This window comes from Saimiri boliviensis, chromosome 11 (genome assembly GCF_048565385.1).
Source record: "Saimiri boliviensis isolate mSaiBol1 chromosome 11, mSaiBol1.pri, whole genome shotgun sequence".
Lineage (NCBI taxonomy): Eukaryota > Metazoa > Chordata > Mammalia > Primates > Cebidae > Saimiri > Saimiri boliviensis.
Window position 1 is genome coordinate 97,881,596 of NC_133459.1, and position 22,401 is coordinate 97,903,996.

At 37.1% G+C, this 22,401-nt stretch overlaps 1 protein-coding gene across 5 annotated transcripts in view; it reads right to left on the reverse strand.

The window, feature by feature from the left end:
- HIPK1 (homeodomain interacting protein kinase 1) overlaps positions 1-22,401 on the reverse strand; it is a 50,245-nt gene that overhangs the window by 10,926 nt on the left and 16,918 nt on the right. For 4 of the 5 annotated variants that reach the window (XM_074381226.1, XM_039460786.2, XM_074381225.1 and 1 more), the window contains 9 exons: positions 15,071-15,194; positions 13,177-13,296; positions 12,292-12,378; positions 10,957-11,141; positions 10,468-10,630; positions 9,162-9,387; positions 4,984-5,105; positions 3,907-4,041; positions 1,194-1,336 (listed from right to left, as the gene is read on the reverse strand). In XM_074381226.1, coding sequence (XP_074237327.1) covers positions 1,194-1,336; positions 3,907-4,041; positions 4,984-5,105; positions 9,162-9,387; positions 10,468-10,630; positions 10,957-11,141; positions 12,292-12,378; positions 13,177-13,296; positions 15,071-15,194 — 1,305 coding nt within the window. The remainder of the gene's footprint in view (positions 1-1,193; positions 1,337-3,906; positions 4,042-4,983; positions 5,106-9,161; positions 9,388-10,467; positions 10,631-10,956; positions 11,142-12,291; positions 12,379-13,176; positions 13,297-15,070; positions 15,195-22,401) is intronic. The other variant, XM_039460787.2, reaches the window with a different exon arrangement.

The window sequence follows — 22,401 nt, forward strand, 5'->3', positions numbered from 1 at the left end:
TAAGATATTACCTCACCCCAGTTAAAATGGCTTATATCCAAAAGACAAGCAATAATAAATGCTGCCAAGGATATGGAGAAAAGGGAACAACCGCTGGTAGGAATGTAAGTTAGTACAGCTACTATGGAGAACAGTTTGGAGGTTCCTTAAAAATCCAAAAATTAAGCCACCATATGATCCAGCAATCCCACTCCTGGGTATATACCCAAAAGAAAGAAAATCGGTGTATCAAAGATATATCTGCACTCCTATGTTTATTGTAGCACTGTTCACAATAAGATTTGGAAGCAACCTACATGTCCATCAACAGATGAATGGATAAAAAAAAAACGTGGTTGATAATACACAGTGGAGTACTATTCGGCCACAGAAAGAATGAGATTCTGTCATTTGCAACAACACGGATAGAACTCAAGATGATTATGTTAAGTGAAATAAGCCAGACACAGAAAGACAAACAGCATTATTCTCACTTCTTTGTGGGATCTAAAACTTAAAACAATTGAACTCATGGACATAGTAAAATGGTTACCAGAGGCTGGGAAGAGTAGTGGACGGCTAGTGGGGAGGCAGGGATGGTTAACAGGTACCAAAAAATAAAATAAAAAAGAATAAGACCTATTATTAATAGCACAATAGGGTGACTATAGTCAGTAATAACTTAATTGCACATTTTAAAATAACTTAAAGAGTATAACTGGATTGTCTGTAACTCAAAGAATAAATGCTCAAGATGAACCACCCATTCTCCATGATGCCCTTATTTCACATTGCATGCCTGTGTCAGAACATCTGAGGCACCCCCTATATATATGTACACACACACACACATGTACACACATACACATACACACACACCTACTATGTAATCACAAAAATTAAAAATTAAAAAAGAATCTTCATTATAAAAAATAAAGTTGGGGACCTAGATTACTAGGCTTTAGGATCTCACTATATGGTTTCTAATCACTTAAGACTCTCTTTAAATCTGGAAGAAATGATTCCTGACCTTAAGAACCTACTGTTTTCCTATATTCAAAGTTTTCTTATAAGACCATCTTCCTAGCCTGATATAGGTTCTTAAAGGCTTCCAACAGAGTCAAATTTTCCTTTGTCTCTCTCCTTATTATCAAGTGCTTCCACCCTATGGGATCGTCCCTTAGAAATCTCCCAGAGTAACATAGGGCACTTGCCTCCAGTCAGCTAGCTGCTGGCCACTCCCCATAGCCTCTGGAATCATTGCTGTGGGCTGGACAGAGTTGTGTAGAGCTACCCCAGGCAACTGTTGCCAAGTTGAAGGCAGGAGAATTTGCTGAGTCCCTCCAGGCCACGCCTGCTGTAAGGAAACACACACAAAAAACATCCAAACTTGACTCATTCTTGGCTTTTTCTTTTTTTTTAAAGAAAGAAAAATTCATATTTTAAAAGAAGTTGCTTGTAGATTGTTAACTTGCAGAGATTAAAAAAGGAAGGTCAGAGATGCTCAAAGCTACAAGTCTTATGGAATGGGGAAAGAAAACATACTGCTTTCTCTTGCCCACCCCCATAATCTGACCACCCAGGTATTAAAGAAAAGAAGATCCCCGCAGTTAAGAACTTCTATTATACTGTAGAGAAAAGGAGTCTGAGAGTTTAGAGATAAGCACTGGTTAAATACTGAAGTTTCATTTGTGCAACAATTCTAAAATATACCCCTAGAAAAGAGTTAATAGGACTCCTTAAGATTAAAATTTTTTCATCTGACTGCCAATCAGATATTAGATCCACACAGCTCATAAAACAAAGGGCAGAGCTGTTCCCTTTTTTAAAAGGGTAGTAATTGGAAAATGGAGTCAGATGTGGATGACCAAAGGCCTAATCCTTTTGGGGGGAAAAAAAATCTATGTCAGCAAGACAAAGCTAACTTCATCATTTATAGCCACAAAATGGAATTGTAAAATAAGGCAAAAAGATGTTTATGAAATAGATGCAGACAGCAACATACTTTATTTCTAATAGTTACCTAAAATATGTTTTTATGTATCATTTGCAGGAATATTTTCACATAAAAACTAATCACTACAAGAAAATAAATGATTTCTAGTTTTTAAAAAGCCATGTCACTTGCAATAAACTGAGCAACAAATGTTTTCCATACTTCCTCACAGAAATTCTGGCATTTTTTGGGGAAAAAAAAAAATGGGAACAGATTTGGAAGTTTCCTTTTTAAACTTGAATTTTGCAGTACGATTACCTACAATGCTTGGGTACATATGGTTCTGTTTCTTGAATTTCAAATTCTAAGACCATCAACACACTGTTTTAAAAATATTTCTGCAAGTAACAGATCCACTTGTTACAAATACCGGTTCCAAACAAGAAGCCTTCAAAGCAGAGAAACTGCAAACACGTCTGCTACCATAAGCAAAATTTAAAACACAACACAACAAAACAAAACAAAACAAAAAATAAGAGAAGTATGTTAAGTCACACCATGCGTCTTTCCATAGCCAACACCTGCACAAGACAAAGCATGTAGTTTAATACAAAGCAAGAAATAACATTCCAATGTGAGGCAGTAATCTGGCGTTCCAAGCGACGAACTGTTTTGACAGAAGAAGAACAAAAATATGCAAAGCTTAGCAAATGGCTAGTGCAAACTTAAGAGAAGCAGCAAAGGAGAATTGTCAACTAACATTCCAACCTTGAAACTACAGATGAGTGAGTTAAAACCAGTGGCTTGGATCAATCAAGTTGGAAATATATCTGACTCCCTCACACTCAGGTTTTATGCTTACAAGAAAATTAATCTGGAAGTGACAAAGACTTGTAAACTGAAAACCAAATTCCAACCAAAGTATGTTTCTGGAAGTGTTTTCACTCACATGAATAGTTAATGAAAGAAATTTAAAGCTACTTTGAAAACTGAGAAATAACAGGATTCAACAGTGCCTTTCAGGTTTTTGGATGCTTACCTAATTTTAAATTTCAAATGATGAAATACTGGATACCCAGTCAACAACTAACTCCCCCATATAACCAAAACACATCCAAAAAATCACTCTTAAGGTTACAGATTCTGAAATACATCTCAAAGTTTTGTTTGTTTTTTCTATCTCTAAGCCCATTTTAATAAGAAATATATTGTATTTGCATAGTTTGTTGGTCATATTTTCATCCTTTGTATAAAGACCTATTTGTAAAATAATTCATCCCTCCCAAAACTCCTAAAAATATGTTCACTTTTAATTTTAACCAACAGTATGACCTACAATATGATCTACATTCTAAAGGGAATATCTTTAAATGTAAGATAAAAGCTGCCATTGATCATGAGTGGCAAAAAGAGCTATCTTCATGTGTCTATAGAAGGATAGTTAACATCAACTGATAAAGCAATAAATTAAGAGTATCTTAAGCATTTCCACATGCTAAAAGTTTTAGAACTTTAAAATAGCAAAAAATGAGAAAGCTATCTTGCCAAGGAGTTCAATTTTGGCCATCCAGGTACCTGTAGCTGAGCCAAATTAAAGGCCATTTCCTTCATTCTCAAGGATCACAGGGTAAAAGATAAGGTAGAACACAAGTAACAGTGTTGAAGCTCTTCTGAGGCTACAAAGAGAGCTTTTATCACACTAGCCTGGCAAAGAAGAATGAAGGGATCTGGCTCTTTACGGAGCCACACAACCATCAGAGTCAGACAGTGCTTCAGCAAATGTTGGGAAGGAAAACAATGAGACATTAAAAGATGCAGCAAAAACACAGCCACAAGATGGCACATGCTTCCATGCCCTCTGCAAAGACTAAGCTAAAAGATTTTTTTGAAAATAAACCAGAAGAAAACAGAACAAAACAAACAGGAAAAAAACAAAAAAGAAAGAAACCAAAGAAACTCCGTTAGTAACACAATCAAGTGAGGGGAATTACCAGTACAGCGGCAGTCTGTTCAACCAGCGCCGGCCGGCCGGCTGCGCAGCTCAGAGTAAAGGGCACCGCATACTGCGGTGTGATGGTGGCTACTTGAGGGTGGAGAGTTGCTACCATTAGTGGTGTACAGCTTCCCTGAAACGTAGATTAGGCAGGTGAGTGAAACAAACACGGAGGCAGGATATCTGGATTCAGAAGGGTTCTCATTCCCCCCAAAGTTATTACTGACAATAAACAATAATTTGATAGCACCTAAAATGCATATACCAAACACAACCTTCCCCCTTCAACTTTGTACAGCATTGGCCCACAAAGTCAAATGCCAATACCCTAAAGCAAAGAAGTATGGGAATCTTCCTTGGACTAGATTCAGGGCATCAGTTCTATGAAACAAAGATATTTATTAGGAATTTTTCCTCCTGTTCACAAAATAGTGTTTTTGGATTTGAGAATTTCTTATGTGTCACAGGACACAAACATTTACATATAAAATATAAAATACACTGTGTGTTGCTATTTAAATACTTCACAATTTTCTCTATCATCTTAGTTGAACGTTCTGTAGCAAGTATAAAGGTTTAAAGCTTTCTACAGTCTGGTTAAACACAAGGAATGAAGGAATGCAATACGTGAAGAGGCATCCTGATGTGATCCAGCCTCTCAACTGTGGTGAAATTCTAAGAGTGAGCAAAAGGGACACAAAAGGTGCAAAAGTAGAACCTTATATTTTAGAATCAAAATGCTGCATACTTATCTTTATAGAGCTCCAAGATTTAAAAAACAAACAAACAAAAAAAGAAACACTTCATCCCACAGAATTAGAGTAAACTTACTCAGAAGACCATTTCTCAAGAATGCCTGGATATTTATCCCTGTAAGTCTAAGGAAGACAATGGCAGAGTTGCAATAGTGTTAGGAATAAGTATATTGTTCCATAGAGATGTTTCATTTTAAGTCCACTGAATCATGACCAAGAAATATCTTAGAGTCAAAGGAAATACCATTTTCTAGGACGAAATATCTGAATCTCAATAGCGTTGCGGCAATATTGAGTATCCACATTGCTCTAGCTTTTACCTGTGTAAGAACTCCTGACTGAATCTGTAATGGCTGAGCAGCTGGTGCCTGGGGTACAATTGGTACAGCATTATCCATCCTCACAGGGAATCCAGAATGTTTTGTTGTTGCTTGTAGTCCAGCTGTTGAAAACAGTATCACAGTTAAATAGTTCTGCCAGGTCTGGGAAAACTGTTTTTTTTAGATTATTTTTGTTTTTAGCTTTTTTGTTCAAATAATCCACTATTCAGGTTTCATCCCAGACACTTAAGACAAAGAAGTTGCATTCGTAGAAGTCTTGGAAGTTAAGAAAAGGGAGACTGTTCCCTTCAGATTAGATTAATGGAAAGATGTTTGATACAGTGAGGGTTGGCTTAAGAGAATTCTAAATTTTTTTTATGCTACAAAATTTAAAACACAATATCCATCCCATCCCCATTAACAGTACAGGCAAAAACAAACAAAAAACCTTCACTTAGTAAATTACATTCATTTTTTTTTTTTTTTTTTGGGTCAGAGTCTCACTCTGTCACCCAGGCTGGAGTGCAGTGGTGCCATCTTGGCTTACTGTAACCTCCACCTCCTGGGTTCAAGCAATTCTTCCACCTCAGTCTCCCAAGTAGCTAGAACTACAGCTACCCCGCCCAGATAGTTTTTGTATTTTTAGTAGAGATGGGGTTGCATCATATTGGCCAGGGTGGTCTCAAACTCCTGACCTCATGATCTACCCACCTCGGCCTCCCAAAGTGCTAGGATTACAAGCATGAGCCAGCACGCCCAGCAATGTAATTCACTTTTTAATCCACTCGGGAAAAAAAATATATATATATATGTATATATATATATATATATACATATATATATATAGTTTTTAAAAATCTAATCTTTAAAAGCAAAGGCTTAAATATAACTTTTAGTGAATTAAGATAAAAGATTATGAAAAGCTCAATAATTTATAATCTAAGTTACCTTTTTATTTAGAGTGTTTTCCCCACACCTCAAGAAATATAACCTAGTTCACAAATCAGTCGTATATTTTATTCTTAACCATGCATGAACTGAAAAAAATCATGCCTAGGATAAAAGTATTTTAAAAGCAGACATTCTGGTTTACAGAAACTTTATCCTACTTATTTTAGAAATCAACTCTTGTCATTGACATCTAATTGGGCTCTTTTGTAGTTAATGGACAGCTAGGAATATCAATAACGCTTCTTTGTAACAGTGTCTTTATAGCAATGACCATGTCTTCTTTATCTTTTTATTCATTATGCTCATAGAACAAATGTTTAATAAATCTTTCCTACAAACAGATCTCATTCTGGGGAAAAGCACAACTAAATACAGTTCTTTTTGCCAAGACTTGAGAGCCTTCAGTTTCTTCTGCACTTACTCTATCAAAATTTGCAACATAAAGAATTTAAGTTTCTATTATACTTCCAATTCACTAATGTCTGCAATTTTGTTAAGTGAGGATACGAAAATTTTAATTAGAAGACTTCTTCAGTGACATTTTCTCAACTATCACCAACTAATTTTTCTTAATATTACTATGAAGGTGTCAAAGGAGCTTAACTCATAGACCACAATACAGCTGATTTCAGCACGAATCATCAGTCTTCTAATTTTCCACTTCACTAACTTATGAGTAACTTAATTACAAGTTGTCATGAAGAAAAATACAATCCAGCAATGTACAAAATAAGAGGGCATAGTAAAGTCAGAATTAAAACACTAACAATATCTTTTTAAAATTTCTACTTACATAAAAATAATAAGTAACAAATTCATGTATCAAAATTAAAAAGTTGCCTGCCATACTTCCTTAGGCAATGTTATCTAATAAGAAAGCTAAGCCACACAAAATTCTTGCCTATAGTAGGACAAGGACACATTCCTAACTACAAGACATTGGTACTGTATAAAAATTTTACAAATTGGTAAAATTTAGGAGGAAATGTTCATGACAGAAGCTCATGTATGGTTCCCAAAGCAATAAAGCAAAAGGTGACAAAATTACAGAACAATAGTTACCACTGAGCAAAATGTGTATCTATTTTGGTCAACCAGGATAGTATGGAAAGTAGTATGTATAGTACCGGCCTACAAATGTGACTCTAATGTATTAGATTGCTACTGTGTTTTAGCCCGAAAATGGAAACTAAGCATTAACAAAAGGCAATACTATTGGAAGGCTCTCCCTGGCTTCTGAACTAAAAAGGATTATACTTTCATTTTTTGTTGTTATTTGTGTTTTATTTAACATAGTTCTTTAAATAAAGAACCATGGAAGTAAGAAAATAATAAATTGCCTAGCTGATGAGGTTCTATCCTCCTCTAAGTATAGGCATCCTGTAAAAGAACAGATGGTCCACGGAAAGTGGGCAACCTGGAACAGAACACTGCTGGGCAGAAATGAGCAACTAGCGGTGGCTGGCAACTAAGAGGCAATAAGAAATAATACTTCAAAATACAGAAGCTGTGAATTCCACTGCCTGGGTTCAAATCATGGTTCTGCAATAATTAGTTACACGACTTTGGGCATATGAAGGAATCATGCTCAAAATTCTCATCTATAAATTCAGGGAAATGGCATTACTCACTTCCTAGAATTGTTAGTGAATATGAATTAACATATGTAAAAGCACTTAGAATATTATCTGGCATATGGTAATACATATCAGGCACCCTCATCATCACCTTAATTTTAAAACTCCTTTTTCATTTGGAAAATTTTAAATATGCTCTACTAGCTCCTCAGGTTATTTACACCTCCTAGATAGGGAAAAAAAATTCCAAAGTTTATATTACTAAAAAGGGTTATCCCACTTTTCCACTTTAACTTCCTTAGTTTATATTTTGTTTTGTTAAAGTAACTCAAAAGTTCCTCTGCTTCATCTCTTAAGTATCATCTGAGAAGAAGCAGAAGACTTCAGGGTCCACATCTGAAAATTGTTCCAATGAAACTCTTTGGAAAAAGTGGTTGAAAGGAGCGGCTAATCTGCTAAGCTGAGTAGAAGAATCACTCAACATACGACAACCCCAAGTACAGAATTTACTATTATGAAGCAAACGCAGAAAATAATTTGGTAAGTGAGGCTAAATGTGCATTTACGGATTTCGAATCTGTTCCTCCACTCTCCCTGTGGTTTCTCCCCGGTTTACATCGCTATCGTTCTCCTGTCCTCCTGGTAATCTGTCAGACTCCCCTAGCCCCTCTTTTCCTTCTGCTTGCTCCGATTCTGTCAGAAACCAAACAAACAAGACAGTCACAGTCAATAAGTAACTGATGTAAAAATGCTACCTGCTTCTATGTAAAGTGTTATATGAAACACCTGAATCCTGGTTTATTCTCACAGGGTACTGACACTCACCTTCTCTTGGGAAAGTCAAATGTGTCATCAGATTTTAGCCTTAAAGCAGTATTTTTCTAAATGGCTTACCAAATGATTAAACGCACATTTCCCATATTTCAGAAAAAAGAAACTGGACCGACTAGATTACAGAACAACAATACGAAAATAAGAAGGATGGGAATGTGAAAACTAAAATCTTATTGCAACACAGGGACTCAGCCTCCTCCTTCAGCTATTCTGTTCCTCTGTTGACAGGAGTTTGCAGGAACTATATGATTCATAAGCTGAAGCAGATAATCCTAATGCTTTCCCCAGACAAGCACCTCAGCCTATAGAATTTTTTAGTTCAATAATGATTTTTCTTAAGCATTTTAAGACATTTCCACATTCTTAAACATGATTTTTACATTTTAGAATAAAATCATTTTTTATTGGGAACATAATTTCATTTTAATAGAATGATATGGGAAATAAGATCCAATATTTAGCAATTCTGCTTATAACAAATTTTTTCAAGTTGTATAGATTCTGTATATTGACAGATACATGCTTATATAAGATACATGACATTGACACAAAGACTCAATGGGCAAGAAAACTAGTATCAGGCAATTCAATTAAGGAAACATAAAGTGAGCTCTTATAATGCATCAGACAGCATTATAATTAGATAAATATCCAATGTAAAAAGGGAAAATCCACCTGATATCACCCAATTTTAGTTACCTTCATCAACAGAGACAAGACTTTAAACTTGTCAAAGATCAGAACTAAACAACTAGAGCTGCCTAAAGCAGGTAGGTCTGATACAATACCATATGATACAGGCATTTCCCCACTTACTTTGAAACGCAGGTGGACACACTATAAATGTCTGTTGGAATGGATCTGTCTGAGTACAAATCTGGGTGGTTCCAGGCTGCAAGGAAACACCCTGCTGGGCAACTCCAGGAACTGGTGCAGCAGATGATGGGTACAAAGCTGACTGGTAGTTTAGCAGTGAGACATCTGAATTAGCCAGAGAAAGAGTAGCAGCGGCCGCAGTAGAACTGGAAGCTAGAACACTGGCCTAAAAATAAAAGGATTATATTTGTACACTGGTATTAAGTAGAGACACAATAATTTTACATATACAAAATTTATCTAGAAAAATACAGAATAATATTTTTAAAAGTAATGTTAACTGCCTTTGAAATAACTCTCTGCTTAAGAAACTTGCCCAGTCCCTAAATCGAAGGCATATTATAAGGTAAAATAAGCAAATAAAGAATAATTAATGGTCCTATGCTGGCTGTGGCTATATAAACCCCAACTACTTCTGCACAAAAAATTGCTGGATGGAAGATCCCACCAAATCTCATCCGCTCTTCTATTTAAAAAGTAGACCTAGCTAAGAAATTGGGAAGTTTACAACTTCAGAAACAAACCTAAATGCAAATATCACTGGCTAGCAAACAAATGCAAAACTACCCTTAAAGTTAATGACTGGAAAACTTTCAGTATAGTAACAAGAGATATAAAATCCTTCTGCTAACAGGGAGAAAGTCATTTGGCTAAAGTTAGTACAACTAACAGGACTAAGTAGTATATCAGTCAGACCCCATTTATTTGACAATGCTGAATATATGAGGGCATGGATTAGGCCTTTATATTTAACTTTTTTAGCCTGTGTCTGGTAGGTATTATCAGTCTAACCTGTTTTCCATCAACTTTTGCCAAGTAGAAAAAAATTTTTTTTTTTTTTTTGAGATGGAGTTTCGCTCTTGTTACCCAGGCTGGAGTGCAATGGCGCAATCTCGGCTCACCGCAACCTCCGCCTCCTGGGTTCAGGCAATTCTCCTGCCTCAGCCTCCTGAGTAGCTTGGCTTACAGGCACGTGCCACCATGCCCAGCTAATTTTTTCTATTTTTAGTAGAGACGGGGTTTCACTGTGTTGACCAGGATGGTCTCGATCTCCTGACCTTGTGATCCACCCGCCTCAGCCTCCCAAAGTGCTGGGATTACAGGCTTGAGCCACCGAGCCTGGTTTAGAAAATTTTTAAGAAGCAACAAGACCACCAAAACAAAAATTGGTTCTTTACCTTATCCTGTATTCTTACTAGGTCCTATCCCACTTAAGCCTGAGTTTCCAAAATTATTTACTCAATACCTGATTGTGCACTGTATTGAGCTGATTGCTGAAGCTCATGGTTAGATTTGTGCTTGTATTTGGAGCAACATGTGTAGTGAAGGGACTCTTGATCTGACTCACTGTATCATACATGTGAACCCTCCGCTTGCAGATCTCCATGTTCTGAAAACAAGACTTAACACTGAAAAAGAGATTAAAGATTCACTAAATTAATGCTGAGATTTAAACAGACAGCAAATTACTCAAGATGAACACAGATCAGTTTTTTTTCCCAATCACTTTCAGATAAAGTCAAGAATTTTTATAATCATAAGAATGAAGAAAATCACAAAAATGAAGAAAAATACACATCTGATTTCTATCTTACGATGTTTCAACGAGAAAGAAAAGCACTGCTGAGCCAGATTTGTAAGTACTGAAGTGGCTGGCTCACTTAACAGTGTCATTGATAAGGCAGTAACTCAACAAAAAACCACATGGCAAAGCCTCAGAATATTCCATACTCACTGATTGCTATGTGGAAAATCCAAAAGGTGAGTCATTGTCACAAACTGGTGATTAAGAGTTTTTAGAGGGGTAACTCTCTTATCTGCATCAATTGTGAGCATTTTTTTTAACAGATCAATGTATTCTCTTCGGTCTGCCTTCTCTGCCAACATGTCTGTTCCCTCTAAGTCTGTAGACATATTCACCTTCCAAAGAAAATTTAGAAATATTATACTTCTTCACTCAACCTTTAGTACTGACACTACATACCTGCTTTCTCTCCAAACTAGACACACACACACACACGCGCGCACGCGCTTTCTCTCCAAACTATATATATATGCTTTCTCTCCCAAACTATGTATTACTTTATATATATTATCATTACAGTATATATGTAATGATCATATATGATATATTACATAATGATCATATATATATAACATGATATATATATATTACACACACATACACGTGTGTGTGTGTGTGTGTGTGTAATGATCAAAAGAGAAACCTGGGGAAATTCTTTTTACGACAGTGTAATCATTTTCACAGGAGGAAGCTCTTTTTATTCTGCTTAATTAAAGTCTTAATCTAAATTCAATGGTAGAAGAACGCTAAACAATTTCTTATCATTAAAAATTTGGGGGCTGGGCACAGTGGCTCATGCCTGTAATCCCAGCACTTTGGGAGACTGAGGCAGGTGGATCACCTGAGGTCAGGAGTTCAAGACCCAGCCTGGCCAACACAGAGAAACCTCATCTTTACTAAAAAAATACAAAATTTAGCCAAGCATGGTGGCACATGCCCATAATCCCAGCTACTTGGGAGGCTGAGGCAGGAGAATCACTTGAACCCAGGAGGCAGAGGTTGCAGTGAGCCAAGATCATGCCACTGCACTCCAGCCTGGGCAACAGAGTCTGAGACTCTATCTCAAAAAACAAAAAAAAAGTGGAACAAATTAAGCAATAGTGATTGTTACTACCTAAATATAAGTTTCTATAGTTGAAAAGATTAAACGACGTAAGTATAAAGTGTTCAGAGTTTGTAACATAAAATGGCTCATAAGTATTTAACAGAGAAAATGGAACAAGAAACTTTCATAAGTAATATTTTAAATCACTGTTATGTAACAAGACCAGGTAAGTAAAGCAAGAGAGAAATATATGATTCTAAAAATATACTTTGTTAGAATTTAAATGTTCTTTTAAATACATGACAGATTAACACTTTTTTTATAAAAACAAAACAAATACTAGAAAAATAACATTAAATTTGTCTTTTGTATAATCAAAGAAGCATGTCTCTGATTGAAAAATACATAAATGTCTGACTTTCTGAAACTTCCATACTCACCTGAGCCATGTCATCTAAGCAATTAAAAATGTACTTCCGAGCTTCTTTTGATTTTATTCCAGTCTCCAGTTCATGTTCTTCAGGTGTCTATAAAATAAAGATTTTTTTTAAAATTCCATCTGTATGTTATTTTCACATTTTATCCAAAATTAAAGCGAGAATACAAGAGACAAATGTCATCACCTTGCCAACTATAGATGGTACACATGAAAGTAATTCACAACCACAAAATCTTCCAGTGGAGAGATGTGACCTTGATATAGCCACCGTTTCAACAGTGATAAAATAAATATGCAACCAATGTTACAGCATAGTACCTGAAGAATGTCAGGTAACAAGGGACATTACCATTGACCTCTTAAAGCTACTTTGAAATGAACTGCTATCTCAAATGCTAACTGTTCAACAGGCTCGGAGGCACAGTCATGGGATAAGTCAAATTACTCAGATACTTCTGAAGCTGAGAGTAAGCTCCGAAGCAAAAAGCAGATACTTGTTTCAAGAAAAAACAGAGAAGGCCTGAATGTGGGCAGTTAGAAAATTACATGATTTTTTATCATGTTTATTGAGAATTCTCTAAAAATCAGTCTTTACTAAATACCTCTAGTTCTTCTATCACTTAATGGTGAGCACTACTCTCCAATCTTCCTATCAGCTGCGAATTGAACATATACAAAATAACCTCAACCAACTGAACTAGCACTCAATGTTTTGTTTTTCAACTATGGATAAGACCAAACAGGTACGATGAAATAATTTTTCACAATGTTTCCCCATCTCCTTTCCCTCTTCTACCTGAAGAATTTAATAACGAAACTTCGAATTCAAAGTTGGGGTGGTGAGGGGTATAGTACAGGAATGTGAAGCATAGCAGGGAAGACAGACCTTAAGCCTCCACAGTGGATACCCCAAATTAGGATCTCTGTTGAAAAACCTTGTTGTTTTTGTTCCGGCACTGAGAAGATATTCAGCTGGCAAGCCTTGTGTTTGTGAAATATAACGAATCTGAAATATCGAAACCATCAAATATCAGTCTGGAGTGAAAAGGGAAATTATTAAAGACTTTTACAATAAAACACTATTAATTTTAGCCAAAGGAAGAAATCAATTCTTTAACCAATACAACTGAAATTTCTCTGTAAATACCTATATATACTAACTCATCCACAGCTACTGTATCTATTATTTACAAGGAAACCCAGTTTTGACAATTTTGGCTATGAACTTTTCTGCTTTTCCTGTTGACTTCCAATACTTCAAATCTGTGGAATCTACTACAACTCAGATGATTTCCTGTTTAAAATCCTATTAACTGGAAACCAAAATACCATTCAGACATTGTAAATGTATTACAATGTCTGAATGGTATTTTGGTTTCCAGATAATAGGATTTAAAGTATATTTACGGACATGTAAAGATATTTGACAATATAGGCCAGGCATGGTGGCTCACACCTGTAATCCTAGCACTTTGGGAGGCCAAGGCGGGAAGACAGATTGAGCCCGGGAATTTGAGACCAGCCTAGGCTGATACAACAATATCTCTGTCTCTACTAAAAATGAAAAAATTAGCCAGGCAAGGTGGCATGCACCTGTACTGGGAGGCTGAGGTGGGAGGATTGCTTAAGCCCAGGAGCTGAAGGCTACAGTAAGCTATGAACACATACCTACACTCCAGCCTGGGTGAGTAAGCAAGATTCTGTCTCTAAAAGAATAAAAGTTAAAAACAAAAAAAACCTTTTGTTCTTACTGTATACCAGATACAGTGTTAGGGGCTGAGGATACACTGGTGATACGAAACAATCTCTACCCTCAAGGAACTTACATCATAGAGAGTAGAAACATTTTTTTTAAATAACAAGAAGGCCAGGCACAGTGCTTCATGCCTATAATCCCAGCACTTTCGGAGGCCAAGGCAGGCAGATCACCTGAAGTCAGGAGTTTGAGACCAGCCTGGCCAACATGGTAAAACCCCATCTCTACTAAAAATACAAAACTTAGCCAGGCTTGGTGGCGAGCATCTGTAATCCCAGCTACTCAGGAGGCCAAGGTAGGAGAATCACTTGAACCTGGGAGACGGAGGTTGCAGTAAGCCAAGATCACACCACTGCACTATAGCCTGATCAAGAGTGAGACTCCATTTCAAAAAAATAAAAATAAGAAATAACAAGAAATGAGAATTCATAATTAACTTTCATGGTAAAACATTCTCCCTTTGTGGACCAATTCCTTAGAAAATTATAGCATATCTTCTGAAGTTTTATACTGAGATACATATCACATATTACTACAACTCAGATGATTTCCTTTTTAACTTTTATTTTAAAGACCCAAATATGTCACAGCTTCTGGGACCTAAAGTGTTTCAGTCTGAAGAGAGTACTTCAGTGTATCATGTGTAAAAGGAAATCACAATAGCTCTTCGCGAGTAGAAGTTCACTTTTAAAATTCCAATTCCTCATCCTGACTCTACTTTCCTAACTCACAAAGTACATTAGTTAATGAAAGTTAAGTCTCTAATAAATCATTACAGATCTAGCAAAGTATCAACCTTAAGTAATATAAAATAAAAATTTTTATTATAGAATTGCAAATATACTTTAAGCTAATAAGCAAGAAGAGAAAATTTACTATTCTTTAAAAAGTTTTTGAGTAGTAATTGGACTACCCTTTCTCTAGTATCTAAATACTACACTAGTACTTAGTACTTCTCTTTCTCTAGAATCTATTTCACGAGTAACTACTTGCATTCTATTTCCATCCAAATAAACACTTTTACCTGATCATATTCTGAAGCACCAGGATAAAGAGGCCATCCCAGGAACAGCTCAGCTATCACACAGCCCAATGACCACATATCAATAGCTTCACAAAATGGTAACCCAAGAATAATTTCAGGAGCTCTAGCAAAAACAAAAAATATCAGATTAAAAAAATAAACATTATGAATTGTGTTTGCAGCCGTCACCCTCCAACGCCAGTGCCACCTCTCGCTTGCCAAGCTCCAGCAGAAGGAGAAGGGGGATAAGTAAGGAGGTCTCTATACCATGGCTCATACAAAGCAGACTGTCCGCAAATCTACCCGTGGTAAAGCACCCAGGAAGCAACTGGCTACAAAAGCCGCTCACAAGAGTGCGCCCTCTACTGGAGGGGTGAAGAAACCTCATCGTTACAGGCCTAGTACTGTGGCACTCCGTGAAATTAGACGTTATCAGAAGTTCACTGAACTTCTGATGTGCAAACTTCCCTTCCAGCGTCTGGTGCAAGAAATTGCTCAGGACTTTAAAGCAGATCTGGGCTTCCACAGCGCAGCTATCGGTGCTCTGCTGGAGGCAAGTGAGGCCTATCTGGTGGGCCTTTTTGAAGACACCAACCTTTGTGCTATCCATGCCAAACAATTATGTCAAAAGACATCCAGCCAGCATGCCGCATATATGGAGAGTATGCTTAAGAATCCACTATGATGGGAAACATTTCATTCTCAAAAAAAAAACTCTTTTTCCTGTTATTGGGAGTTCTGAACGTTAGATCATTTTTTTTCCATGGGGTTAAAAGGTACCTAAGTATATGACTGCGAGTGGAAAAACAGGGGACAGAAACCAGGTATTGGCAGTTTTTTCATTTTCATTTGTGTGTGAATTTTTAATATAAATGTGGAGGCGTAGAGCATTAATGAAAGTTAAAATGTTTCAGTGAACAAGTTTCATCAGTTCAACTTGATAATAATTATAAATAAACCTGTTAAATTTTAAAAATATAAATAAATAAAAATAAACATTATTTGGGAAAATTAAGTACATGACTAAGTCCTATTTTAGTATTAGCTAAAGGAACATTTATTCAATGAAATGGAAAAAAATCTTTGGTATACAATCCATCATCTGAAACTCAGGGCCAGATGTGTTTTGGAATTCAGAATATTTTGAATTTCAGAAAGGTAATACAGAGCATAAAGTTCCCAGTGGAGTTCAGGGCAGTGCCCTATTATCAAACACATTAATATTTCTGCAACAAAACATGGAGCAGTCATACTAACTTGGCTAAAGACTTCAAATAGCCTTATAATGGTTCAAGTCGAGTCTTGACAATTAAAAGAATTTATACTAAACTTAAAGAAAAATTTTCATTATAAGAGCTTCCTGAATTTTGCAATCACAGATAAGGGAGAATAGATATTTTTCTTTTTATTTCTAGCACCTTTATAATCATTTAAAAAAAAAAAATCAATTAAAAGGCCTGGTTGGCTGGGCACACTGGCTCATGCCTGGAATCCCAACACTTTGGGAAGTCCATGTGAGCAGATCACCTGAGGTCAGGAGTTCAAAACCAGCCTGGCCAACATGGTGAAACCCCGAATCTTCTAGAAATGCAAAAATAGCTGGGCATCATGGTGGGCGCCTGTAATCTCAGCTATTTGGGAGGTTGAGACAAAATAATCGCTTGAATCCTGGAGGGAGAGGTTGCAATGAGCTGAGATCATACCACTACACTCCAGCCTGGGCAAGAGAACAAGACTTTGCCAAAAATAAAAATAAAAAAGGCCTGGTCAATAAATATCCCTTCATGACAGAAAAAAAATAAAAAATGCTTTCTGAAGAGACATGGTGTTGACAGCACACTCTCTAGAGCCAGTCTCTCAGGGTTTGAATCCTAGTTCCATCATTTAATAGCTGCAGGTATATTACTTGAACTCTTTGTGCCTCAGGTTTCATATCTATAAAATGGAGACAGTAAGAGCTCCCACCACATAGACTTGTGAAGTTTCTTTTTTTTTTTTTTTTTTTTTTTTTTTCAGACGGAGTTTCGCTCTTGTTATCCAGGCTGGAGTGCAATGGCGCGATCTCGGCTCACCGCAACCTCCGCCTCCTGGGTTCAAGCAGTTCTCCTGCCTCAGCCTCCTGAGTAGCTGGGATTACAGGCACGTGCCACCATGCCCAGCTAATTTTTTGTATCTTTTAGTAAAGACGGGGTTTCACCATGTTGACCAGGATGGTCTCGATCTCTCGACCTTGTGATCCACCCGCCTCGGCCTCCCAAAGTGCTGGGATTACAGGCTTGAGCCACCGTGCCTGGCCCAGAGTTGTGAAGTTTAAATAAATAGTGAAAGTGTTTAGACCAGTACATGGCACATGGTAAATGCTAGTGTTAGATATAATAACATTATTATATTACCATTATTTTAAAATTTTGAACTCTCAATGTGATTTTTAGAAATATTCATTTTCATTAATACTCCAAGTGAGAAACATAACCCTAGGGAACCTTAAAGAGATGACTAAGGTAATCCATAAACTCAGACCTTTATATATACAAACGCATCTAAAACAGAATTATTATCTCCATTATAGAAGAAGAAACTGAAAAAAAGAAAGATTTAAGTTAACAGTCTTAACTTAATCACAGGTAAGTGGCAGAGCTAGAATTTGAATTCCTGCTGTCTGGCTCCAGAATTGAGTATATAACATATTATACTGTTTCTCGATAAGTAAAAGTACATACTCATCTATACAAATTATATTTGACATGGTGGAATATAAGGGCATTTGTCTAATTGTGACTACTTAAGCAATAAGTGGGTTCAAAAAGAAAATGATAATAGGTAACACTAATAATAATAAATGACTACTATGTGCCACGCACTGTTCTAAGATCTTTATAAATGTTGAGTCACTTAATCCTTACAAGAATCCTATCAAAGTATTAGTATATGCCATCAATTCTAAGATGCACATCTTTTTACATTTTAGCACCTCTAAAATTAAGAAGGTTCTTACAAATGATGGTATATTTCAGTTTAATGACAGTGCTTTGGGAAGCCAACATAGGTGGATCACCTGAGGTCAATTCTAAAATTGAAAAGCAACAAAATTTTTAAGTGGTACATAAATACCATTGTATCTTATAATCAATGGCATCTTACATTCTATGTAATGAAAGTATTATCTCCATTTTCAGATGAGGAAAATGGGCACTAAGAGGTTAAGTAACTTGCTCAAGGCTACACAACTACTAAAGGATGGTGCCCTTGGCCTGCACAGTGGCTCCCACCTGTAAACCCACTATTTTGGGAGGCCAAGGCAGGTAGATCACTTGAGGTCAGGAGTTCCAGACCATCCTGATCAACATGATGAAACCCCGTCTCTACTAAAAATACAAAAATTAGCCAGGCATGATGGCTACTCAGGAGGCTGAGGCAGAAGAATCACTTAAACTTGGGAGGCATAAGTTGCAGTTAGCTGAGAACTGTGCCATTGCACTCTAGCCTGGGCAAAAGAGCAACACTCCATATCAAAAAAAAAAAAAAAAAAAAAAAAAAGAAGGCCAGAGGTGTGGTGGCTCGCACCTGTAATCCTAGCACGTTGGGAGGCCAAGGTAGGAGGACCACAAGGTCAAGAGTTAGAGAGCAGCCTTGCCAACATGGTGAAATGCCATCTCTACTAAGAATATAAAAATTAGCCAGGCATGGTGGTGCTTGCCTATATTCCCAGCTACTCGGAATGCTGAGGCAGGAAAATCACTTGAACCCAGGAGGCGGAGGTTGCAGTGAGCCAAGACTGCACCTCTGCACTCCAGCCTGGATGACAGAGCAAGATTTCATCTCAGAAAAAAAAAAAAAAAAAAAAGCGGGAGGGAGTGGGGAGATTGGGAAGGGAAAACATTAGGAGAAATACCTAATGTAGGTGACAGGGGGATGGAGGCAGCAAACCACCATGGCACATGTATACCTAAGTAACAATCCTGCAAGACCTGCACATGCACCCCAGAACTTAAAGTATAATAATAATACTTTTTTAAAAAAGGATGGTACCCAAGCTATTTGGATCCAAGATCTCAGCTCTCAGGTATCTGATCATCTTCTCCAAATAGTTTCCTTTCCTTCTTACAAATCATGGAATTGCAATCTATAAGGACACTCTAGATCCAGATCCAGATTCAGATTTTTCACGTAACAGGAGTAAATGGAAAACAGATCTCTCCATGAAGAACCATCTAACTGGCCATGTTTCCATGCAGAATACCTAGGTTTCTCAAATTTTCAAGTGATATGTGCTTTATTGTTGCTTTGTGTACATGTCCAGGGGGTTGAAGGAAGGCAAGGATTAAGCAAGGAGAATTTAAAGTAATTTCTTCAAATAACAATATCCCTCCCCAACTAAACAAACTAGGTATAGAAAGAAAAAAAAAATCCTCCCCAAGTATTTATACATAAATAGTAGCCTTTAGAAAACAGTACATCTGGGGACTCCACAGGGCCTGAAAGCTTCTCTGATCCTTAAATAGAAATAGCAGTCGGCCCAGGCCTCTTCAGGCTTACACTTTTATGTGTAGAACCACCAATATCATCAGTTTTTGTAGTATTTGATTTGAACTGTAGTTTTGTTTATCAAAGAAATAACCCTCAAAAGTGTTATTTCTGTTGCAAGTGGCTAGAGGCACATATTACTAACGGAATTTCAGAGTTCAACGAAATCCCAACCATAATGGCATGTTTTTAACACTGCACAATTTGACAGGCACATTAATAAACTAGTAAGAATACCCAGAAACAACATAAAAGCTTTTCTAAAATTGAAAAGGAACAAAATTTTCTACTCCTTGTGAGCGGAATCATTAATTTCCAAGTTCATGACAGTGCCAAAAATAGCTGGCAGGGGGAGCACAACTGGATATGCGCCAAAATAAAAACTGGGTTTAGAACATTCTGAAGTATCAATTGGAGGGCAGCATATTGACTTTGCCATTCCTACCATACTAGAAAGACATTTTAAAGTCCAAAAGGTAGGTCAGAGAGAATGGCCAGACCACTCAATAACTTCCGTTTTAAAAGGACGCAATAATAGGCTGGATGGCGTGACTCACACTGTAATCCTAGCACTTCGCGAGGCCGAGATGGGTGGATCACCTCAGGTCAGGAGTTTGAGACAAGCCTGGCCAACATGGTGAAACCCCCGTCTCTATTAAAAATACAAAAAGTAGCCGGGCATGGTGGCAGGCACCTGTAATCCCAGCGTATACTCCAGAGGCTGAGGCAGAAGAATCACTTGAACCAGGAGGCTGGTGGGGGGGTGGGTGTGAGGAGTGGAGGTTGCAGTGAGCCGAGATTGTGCTGGGCACAAATCAGAACTCCAGCCTGGCATAAAGCAAAACTCTATCTTGGGAGGGGAAAAAATAAGTAGCAATAATATATGATAACTGCCAGAGCTTAAAGTTTCTGGGAAATTAAGGAAAATATCACTCACAGCCCCCAGTCTCATTTTTTAAAAACAAATAAACTGAAGATTGGCTGAAAGTTTTTTCATTTGGTCTCACCCTGCTTTTGGAGTGACAAAAGCAGCTAAGGATTTCCAGCAAAAGCTCAGTCAAAACAGCAATTCTGCCATATCTACCTTATAAAAAGGCAAATAGCAAAAGGAAAAACAAGAAAAGGAAAGCCATTTTAAAAAATAATCGTAATAAGGCCAAAAATGGTGGTTCACAACTATAATCCCAGCACTTTGGGAAGCCAAGGCAGGAGGATCACTTGAGCAGGAGTTTGAGACTAGCTTGGGCAACACAGCAAGACACAATCTCTACAAAAAAAAATTTTTTTAATTAGCCACGGGTTGTAGTGCATGCCTATAGTTCTAGCTACTCAGAAAGCGGAGGTGGGAGGATCACTTGAGCCCAGGTGGTCAAGGCTGCAGTGAGCCATGATTGTGCCACTGCATTCCAGCCTGAGACCCTGTCTCAAAAACAAACAAAAAACAAGAAGGCTGCTTAGTCCATTGAGGGCTTTTTATTATTTGGGCCTATAAATGTTAGACTTACCCAAACTCTAGAAAGCGAAAAGACAAGTTAATTATTTTCTACTTTACAGAACAGTAAGGCATCATTAGAGCAGGCTCATCTCTAAGGCCTGAATGTTTTATGCTATGAATCCAGCTTATAATTATTAGAATTACATTTTCATTACATCTTTCCTCTTGGTCTCATTATTTCTTAATCTCTCAATATAAACTTTATAGACACCAAAACTCTGGTTCTACCTCATTTGTATAATAAGGAAATGAAGTTAAGATAATCACTCTTTTAGGTTCCTTTCCAGTTGTAACATTCTAACAACTGGGCAGTAAAAGCAATTATCTACAGAAGCACAGGAAAGTAAAAGAAATTGTTTAAAACTGGCAGTATGCACTTCAGTAGGAAAACAGCATTAATTGTGCTTTGAACATGGCAAGTCTCCTCTTTGAAGACATATCCCATCCTTCAAAAACAAATACTAAACAGGCTCTGGTTATTAATGCCAAGTGACAGAAACAGCAATCCCTGCCTTGTGATTCGCCAGCTTCCAATTTCTTTAAATTGAAAAATTCCTCCAACCAATACTGTTGAGGTTAATTTCCCTGACACCCAGAGCAGGCTAAGGTTAGGATCACTTAATACAAATCACTCTGATTATTCTTGTTTCTTTCTTCCTATCTCAGAGACATCAAACCTACTTACCAGATTAGAGGTGTTACATAAAACCTAACTTCCTGCATCAGTGGCTTAGGTGAAACTATAGTTTGACTGTCAGAGGAAATTAGATTATTTGTCTAGGATAAATGAAAGATATGTTTTTCTCCTCTAAACCTTTTCCTTTCATAAGTAACAAAGTGATTCAGCTTGAAATAAAGGCTGGCTAGTTTGTTCAATAGGGAAAAACACTGAGCTTGTAAGCATGGCAAACCTTTGTCCCTAAAACTCAAGCCCCAAAGACAGGAACTTTGGAGTCTGCATACATTTACAGTGAGCCAGAGAATAAAGTATATTATTTCCACTGCCTCAATCATTTAGCCATGCCCAGGGCCAATGGAGACAGCGGAGTGGCAAATTTATGTGAACTGATAATACTTTGGCATGTTATCAGCAAGACAAAGCAATGTAAATTAAAAGGGAGAGTAAGAGGAGGGCTAGCTTTGGAGTCAGAATGCTTCACCAGCTAAAAGAATTTCACAGAGGCTTTTCTTTGAAAGACAGAAGGGTAAGGACTTAATGGACTCTAATATGGCAACAAAGCAACATGAAAGAAGCTTAAGAGGACCACTTCGGATAAAACTAGTGATAAAGAAGGAATGCCTGAGCTGCTAT